At 31.8% G+C, this 8,373-nt stretch overlaps 1 protein-coding gene across 1 annotated transcript; it reads right to left on the bottom strand.

Annotated features, from left to right (window-relative positions):
• Positions 1–311: 311 nt before the first annotated feature.
• Positions 312–1,937, bottom strand: LOC131042866 (uncharacterized). The gene has a single exon (XM_057976196.2). It carries the CDS (start codon positions 1,810–1,812, stop codon positions 1,426–1,428), a length of 387 nt encoding a protein of 128 aa, XP_057832179.2. The 5' UTR covers positions 1,813–1,937; the 3' UTR covers positions 312–1,425.
• Positions 1,938–8,373: the final 6,436 nt, after the last annotated feature.

Genomic DNA, 8,373 nt, shown 5'->3' with positions numbered 1-8,373 from the left:
GACGATATAGTGTCTACATTTAAAGCCCTTCTCCACAAAGAAGAAAAGAGTTTTTGCATTTACATTGAACCAACATTTCTTCATTTTTTAAAATTTTCTTACAGCAGATTAGCATTTGGAACTTGATTGCACATTTACCATTTGAGAGAGAAAGTTATGTTCTTTGTGTAGGAAATAACCTGTTACTGACATTCATATTCAAGTCCCTAGTTTTTTCTTATAGCAGTTAACATTTGAGCTCAATAGATCACGATATAGACAAAGCAAATGCCATCATAATAACCTGAGATCAAGATTTTAAGCCAGAAAACTTAAAAAAGCAATTTTAGCTTCTTGTTTCATTCCCTGGTATGCAAAGTACTCTCAGCTTGACAGTTGACTACCTAATATATAATTTATCCTCAGCTCGATATTACATTCCCTCGTAGGAGCAGTATTGTAAGCTTGATGGTGCATTCTATCATACAATCTGTGAGCTTTGGAGTGCCATGGTACATAAAGAATACAGCGGGCAAGAGTGTTTATCAATTTACCCAGAAAACACCAGTAAACAGTTTAAAAATACACAAAAATTTAGTCTTTTTCAAATTTGAACAGGACTTACCTCAATGTGAATGCACTAATTGGGCAACTGCAACAGTTCACCGTTTTTCTCTAAACCATACATGTTGGAATAGACAGACTTTTTCTTGCTTATTAGTTATTTTTGGTATTTGAATGAACTTTGTTTATTTGTCCATTGGTTAGATTCGGCCATTTTCACATATATCCTTTTCATCAAATAACACATAGTTAACCTAAATTGTGGTCTACTGTTAGGCTTCAATATTCTTTCACAATTATCCTTTTTTCATCAAATGGCTCATAGATAACATAAATCATGGCCTGATGTTAGGGTTACAACCTCCAACCAGGATTGAGCATTATCTGCTAAAGCCAAAAATAGCTGCAAGAAAAACACCTGGCTTTCGAGAGAACCCTAAACCTGCCCCAAGCACAAACAAAATAGACCCTTTAAAACCCAAGTCTGCAATTTTCAAGGAGACCGACAACTTCACCTACTTAAAATCTTGAACCTTAGAAACCCTAAACCGTCTGCAACTTGCAAAAATCCTTAAATCATCTGCATTTTGCAAACCCCAAAGGGTCATAAAACCCGAACCCTACCAGGAATAAGATCGACCAACTTGGCCTTCTGCAACTGCATGTTTTAAACCCTAAAAAATTAAAAAAACCCCAAAGCCTCTAGAATTTGAAAAAAATAAAACAGAAGAACAAGGGCACCTACAAACCCTAAAAAACTCCAAATCCTCTGCATTTTACAGACACAAATAAAGTATCTCATATTGTGATTCCATCAAATACCCACCATTTGAAATCCAATAAATTTCACGAAATGAATTAACGAAAACCAAAATACAAAGATCATCTGACCTCCACAACTGAGAGACCTACAGCAGATGAAGATTTTAATTGGTCTAGTTGCTTCTGGCCTCGACGCAGCAAATACTCGATGTAGTTGAAATCTTTTTTATCAACAGATGTTGCATTTTTTCTGAATTCTCTGGAGACTACTTGTTGGATTGTGTGGCGTTGATGAGGTTCCTTGCATCGAGCTGATCGTAGAAATGCTCTGTATAAACTGAGCACCTGTTTTTGCATACCAGAAAGCCTCTGTGCGGGTGCCATTGTATTGCACAAATCTTTTCTAACGAAAAAAGTAATCAGATCACAGGCAGCGAAATTGAGTGGATGTAAATTTTCAATTTGGGCAGGCTTTAAATAAAAATCGACAACGTTGAAGGTTGACATTTTTAAGCTGCCATGAAAGATTTGAAGGCTAGGGAACGTACACGCTCCAACAATCCACGAAACTTCTCAGAAATCTGGAGCGCGTCTGTGTATATACCTAATGAGCATTTTCTATTATTTTAAAAAGAAAAGAAATAACAATAGGAAATCTTCAATATTGTTTTCTAAAAACATGTAAAGGTGTAATTTGTGATGGAACTTTTTAATGAAATCATATATTGATAAATGGTATATTCTTGTGAAAAATTGGGTTCATTTTTTCATTTGTCATTCGTTTTCATTTATATTCATTCTTATATATTTGATTTTATCATACTAATATTTGAATATATTTGTAATAATTAATCTTTTATCGCACCTATATTTGCATGGTTCTATAAATTTATATAATGTCTTAATATTAACATTTTTAATCGTCTTGGATCAATCTCCCATCACATGAAATTGACCCAAAATTCAAATTTAAAATCTTCACCAGCTCCCACCTTTTCCGCCAGTCATCATCACAAACTAACTTAGTGCATGTTCAACACCTATCTTGGTATTTAAATGCATTTAATGTGTATTAGTTCAATTAAAGAAAGATCATTCAATTCAAATCCAAAAATCTAATACAGTGATGAAAAGAATCATTCAGGAACACTTCACTTTAACGTAATAAAAAGGAAGCTCATTGTGTATCAATTTTTTCTAGGGCGGGGATGACCCCACACGGCAGCGGTTAGCTGCAAACCTCTTGGAATATGGGAGGTCTTAAGTTCAAATCTCAAAAGCATTGTTCAATATTTTAAAAAAAATCTAAGGCATTTGTATGATTAAAGAGTGTTAACAGTCTTTAATGTTTTCAAACTAATCTAATCAAGGGGTCCACATAGAAGAACAGATATAGTGAGGTTATTTATTTTTCTATACCCATGTGAGTGGAATTTGCACCACATTAGGTTTTATCTTCATTGTTGTTCCACAAGCTAAGTACCTAAGTTATTTGCATTTAACTTCCAAAATAGCATTAATTACATTGATATTTTAACTAGCTATATTTGTCTAGGTTAATTTACATTTGTTATTATCATCAATTGATTAGCCTAGGTAATCCATTAAGGCATTGGTTTTTTTCATTATTCCTTTATATTTTGGTTAACATGTGATATGACCATACAAGAATAGAAAAACTAACAAGAGATTTTTTTCTTGATAAAGGCCATTTGAAAACATTTTCAGTAATTCTTTTAAGGGAATGTGAAAATGATTCTAGAAGAAAGAAGCTTCTCAAATTTGAATAGAAAATATAATAATATTCCACTAGCCAAATATTCTATTATTAAGAATATTATATTCTAGTATACTAACTAATCAAATATTAAGTCTAATGAAGAGGCTATGAAGGGTTTAAACGTTATCAATTCCTCCTTATTTAGAGGAAAGTAACCCTAGTTTTTTATTAAGATGGAAAATGTTGCTTAAAAGTTGCATATGGTATCCACTTGGCTTAGTAGGGTATCCTTATGACTAACCAAGTATGTAGTGGTTGTCTCTCTCCTTGTAGAGAATGTGTGAACCTAATAAATGATATCTACATCTAAAAGATACTAAAATATAGAACACTATGCTCAAGATGAGAGAGAGGAACTTCATCTTCCAAGTGAGGTGGATCATATTGTTTCAATAGACTAACTTTAACCACATCATGGATTCCAATCTAGGATGGGAAATCAAGTTTGAAGGAATTATATCCTATTTGTTGGATAATGGTATTGAGCCCATATCTAATAAATAGAACAATCAAAGGAAAATGAGAGGCTATAGTTTGAAACAAGTATGGAGCAATAGAATGTACCAAAAGTTGAACAAAACAATGAACATTATAGATTGTGAGAAGAAAAGGTTAACACATCTAGTGGCATGCCTAAAGAATAACAAGGTGAAGATATGGTAGGAAATTCTTCACTGATAACTATGAGAAGGTATACTAGGTAGTGAAGATTACTTGGGAGGTGTAGTCCATCATATTTTTATTGTGTATTTTCTCTTTCTTGTACTAATAGTGAACAAAGATTTGTGGAGGAAGCTCCGACATCCAAAGAGAAAAAGACTTGGAAGAATTATATGGATGAGGAAATGATAACATTGAAGTAGCATAAGACTTGAGATTTGTTTTATTTTGCTAAGAATAGGATCTCATTATTTGTAAGTTGGTATTCAAGAAGTTTAGAGTGCATGGATCACTTGAGTGATACAAGAAATGGTTGGTGGCAAAGGGTTATTCCTAGTTTGAGGGATTAACCTTCAAATATGTATTTTCCCCTATCGCTAAGTTGAATTCCATTAGCATGTTGTTATCTATTGTCGCAACACTTGATTTGGAAATTAAGCATATGAATATCAAAATAAGATTCTTGCGTGGACAATTAGAGAAAGAAATATTAATGGTAAACCACAATTAATACAAAGTAGAAGGTAAGGAAAAATAGGTTTGTAAGTTGAAAAGGTCTTTGCATGTGTTAAGGTAGTCCTCACAAATGTGGAACCAAAATTTTAATCCATGATTAATAAAACCAAGTTTCAAAATAAGATACATTGATCATTATGTGCACTACAAATATGTAAATGGTCATATTTTGAATATTATTTTATATGTTGATGATATGCTTATCATTGAAGATGATAAACCATTAATTTGAGAACTTAAAACTTAATTTTCTAGTAAGATTGGCATGAAGGAATTAGGAGCTATTGGATATATTATTGATATGGAGTTATGCAAGGATAATACAAATGATAAATTATGGATAAACTAAATGAAATAACTTGAGACAATATCGTGGAGGTTTGAGATGCAAGACAAAAAAACTAAAAGTTCATCCCTACTAATTAGTACAAAGATAAGTACAAAACATCTTAAATTTGTTTAGGACACGAGGAAGGTTCCTTATGCAAGTGTAATAAGAATTCTCATGTATGAAATGGTTTGGACAAGGATAGACATTGCCCAAGTAGTGGGAGTTCCATGTAAATTCATTACACAACTAGGTAAAGAAATATAGACACATGTTAAGAGAGTTGTTAGGTAATTGAAGGTAACTTTAGATTATTGCTTGCTTTATCATGTTAGTAATGATGTTGGTAGAGTGTTGAGTGTAAAATAATTTTTTATTTGGATTAGTTTCGAGATCTATACAACTGGAGGTTCACAAGCACATATACGTTAGTTCTATTTGGAGGAGTAACGAGTTGGATAAGCAAGAGGAAGAAAATGGTTTCCTTGTAAACTACTAGATTAGAATAAATTGTTGCAACACATGCTTGTAAGGAGGCACATGTGGTTGAAGAGATTGAGTAGTAGTTTTGGTTTTAAGAGTCAAACAACGGTGACGAGTAATTCATAGAGTATAATTTATTTCACTAACAATAATTGTTTCCATGTTAGAACCAAGCACATTGATGCACAATATCATTTTGTGAGGGAGATGGTTAGAAGAAGGAAAGTCTAGATGGAGAAAATCCATATTTGTAAAAGTATTGTGAATTTCATGTGTTGTAGGGATGAGATGGGTTTACCCCATTCCCAAACATGAAGTTAATTTGTTAGATTGAGATATCACAAGTTCTATTACAACAAGTGGGAGAATTTCAAAATTGGTGATATTCATTTATAAAGAGTCATCGTAGGAAGATTTTGTTTACAATACTCTTTGGGGTAATGTGTGGTAATTTATCACATATTGTGGTATAGTGGGCATGTTTATTTATATATGATGGTGAAGTTTGTCGAGGTGTTGAATTACATCATATATATTGTTTCACATGTTGTGATGTTGTGGTGATAACTGTAAAGTATTTCGAAGAAGAGACCATAACCACAAATGAGTTAAGTATTTATTAGATCATTATTGATGATGTAGGAGGATGTGTAATAAGATTTTATGATAGAATAATGATGATACTTGGTACCACACGTAGTTAGGTGCAATTTTTTGATGGTGTGAGCTACTACAAGAAAGGAGCTAGTAGTGGTGGTTATATGAGTAACATGTATATGTTTGATAATTTAAAGTTTATAATTATCAATTCATAGCATATGAAAATAACTGACTATACAAGGTGATTATCCATGTAGAGGTTTCTTACTTGGTGTTTTGCGTGATATAATTGCATCCTTTATACTTAGATTAAATTCTCTTAGTATTTCAAAATTTGCTTGAATAGTTATATAGTTCCAGTTTTTCCATGAATATGTCTACATATTTTAGTTTGTGTGAATAGACCAAGGTTTCTCATGGTTATGGACTCACTTGCAAGACACAAAAGACATTCTTACATTGTTGGTGTGTATTAATTAGAGAAATAATATACAAAGTGTATGCTGTGAATTAGGACTCTATAAAAGGTTCTAAAGACCATATTACATCGAACATATTTTGATTCTATGTAATATAACTAGGGACATCTTTTGGTGGTGGGTTTTCTATCAAAATGTTTCCCCATGTAATTGTTTTTATCTCTTGAGTAATATTTTGGATGCATGCTATCCCATTTTATTCAATATAAGTTAGATAGATTTTGCAAGTGTTGTTGGTTGACATCTAAATGCAAAATTCTTAAGTTTCATCGAACTAATCTAATTCTCATTTACAATGGGGGTCAAGATATCCAACAAATATCAAGTAGAAGAATGTTAGAACAAGGATTTCTACTAACTTCGTAAGTCATTTTTGATAATGTTAGTCTAAATACTAGCTAGGAAATAAAATTTCATTTTTAATTTTATGTGTATATCTCTATAGATCATGGAATGGGGCATGCATGTGACATTTGGAGGGACATGAAAAATATAATACATGACACTTGGAATTATATATCTTGTAAGGGGTATTAAATGGGGAGTTGCAATGTAAGGCCCATCCTTTGTTGGTGTGAAGTGGAAGGGAAAATATGATAGGGTTATGCTATAATATCAACATTTGGGAGGTTACAAAGTTGATCCACACATTTGGGTTTTTGGGTTAGGTGTTGAGCCCTATTTTTATGGCATGCATACATGTTGTTTGTCCTCTAGTAGAAATGGATGCCTAAGTTGGTGAGAAGGGCCAATAACCTTCTAAAATATTGAATATAACACCAAGACACATGCAATGTTATCTCCTTAAAAATGTTTGCATGATTGGATTACCTTTAGTGGTTTTCCCTTAGCCTATTTTGCTATAAAATGAGGGAGTGTTTTTATCATCATAGGTTAAAGAAAGGTCATGTTGCTAGAATGTAGTTTGATTGATTGAAAGTTGAAGGATATAATGATTAAAGGGAGAAGATGAATGCATTACTTACTCTCTTTTTTCATATTAAATGAATCTCATGCCTCCTTTCAATGTTGTTTTTTTCTTAAATGAGTTTTATAGGGAATACTACCATTCTTTGCTATTTCTTGGATGATATTGTATTTACCATAGCTCTTAATTTATACTTGTAGTATTATTTTTTTATAAATATTTTGTTACAACCTAATAAAATAAAATTTGATTAGTAATCTTGATACTTTATTGTAACTTCTAACCAAATTCTCAATAAATTAAAGAATTTACCAACACAAAGGCCACCATACAAATAAGAAAATGCTAACACTTCCATCATATACCTAAAAAAATCATAAGCAAGGACAAATCAAATGTAAAATATGACTTTTACAACAAGATTCTATATCGTCCCACTATTTGAATGACATTAAAGAATCATCTTGATTTTTTTAATATTTTTTTTCTTATAAGCGGATTTTCTATTCAAAATGATCACCCATATATCCAAATAATACACTACAATGCTTGAGAGGTTATGTTGGGATTAGGTGACATATACCTTGAAATTCCTCATATTTGTATTTTTTTTATTTTTTACAATATTCATGTACTCGCATGGAAAAGGGCATGGTGACACATTATTCCATGTGTAATTTATAATAGGATGTGTTATAAGAAGCATTTAGTGTCATGCAATATGTGCAAGAGAATATATAATACTTTAATATGTGTAATATATTCTATGACATTCATAAGAACCTTTAAGGGGGACTTACAAAGTGAACTAGAAAGGTCATTGATGACTTTTGAATTTTAACCAACTTATGACATGTAATAATGATGCACTATAAAACATCTTTAAAAAAAAAGAACATCCTAAATGTGATATCCTATTTTGATGTTCATGGTTATAACATGGCTTATATTCTATTTTGGGAATATTGATATGTCATGACATTAACATTAAAATTTGAGCTTCAATTTTGGGTGCCATTTTTGTTTAGTAGTATTTTTTCATGGTTTATGATTTTAGGCTTGGTTCATCTAATGGATGCTTTGGTTTGGAGTTATTTGTTCAACCCCACAAGCTCATGAACTACCTGCAAGAAAAATACCTATCACATCTGAAGAGAAGAAGTGATGATCTATGCTATGCAACCTTGAGAGAGAATCGATCCAAAGAGGAATATGATAATTAGATCAACTTGTAAATGAATTGGATAGTTATAATTAATGAATGTTTTGCTTTTATAGAAATCAAGAGAAATCG

The sequence above is a fragment of the Cryptomeria japonica genome, chromosome 9 (assembly GCF_030272615.1).
Source record: "Cryptomeria japonica chromosome 9, Sugi_1.0, whole genome shotgun sequence".
Taxonomy (NCBI): domain Eukaryota; kingdom Viridiplantae; phylum Streptophyta; class Pinopsida; order Cupressales; family Cupressaceae; genus Cryptomeria; species Cryptomeria japonica.
Note: the sequence above shows the minus strand (reverse complement) of the source record. Positions and strands in the feature narration are given on the sequence as shown.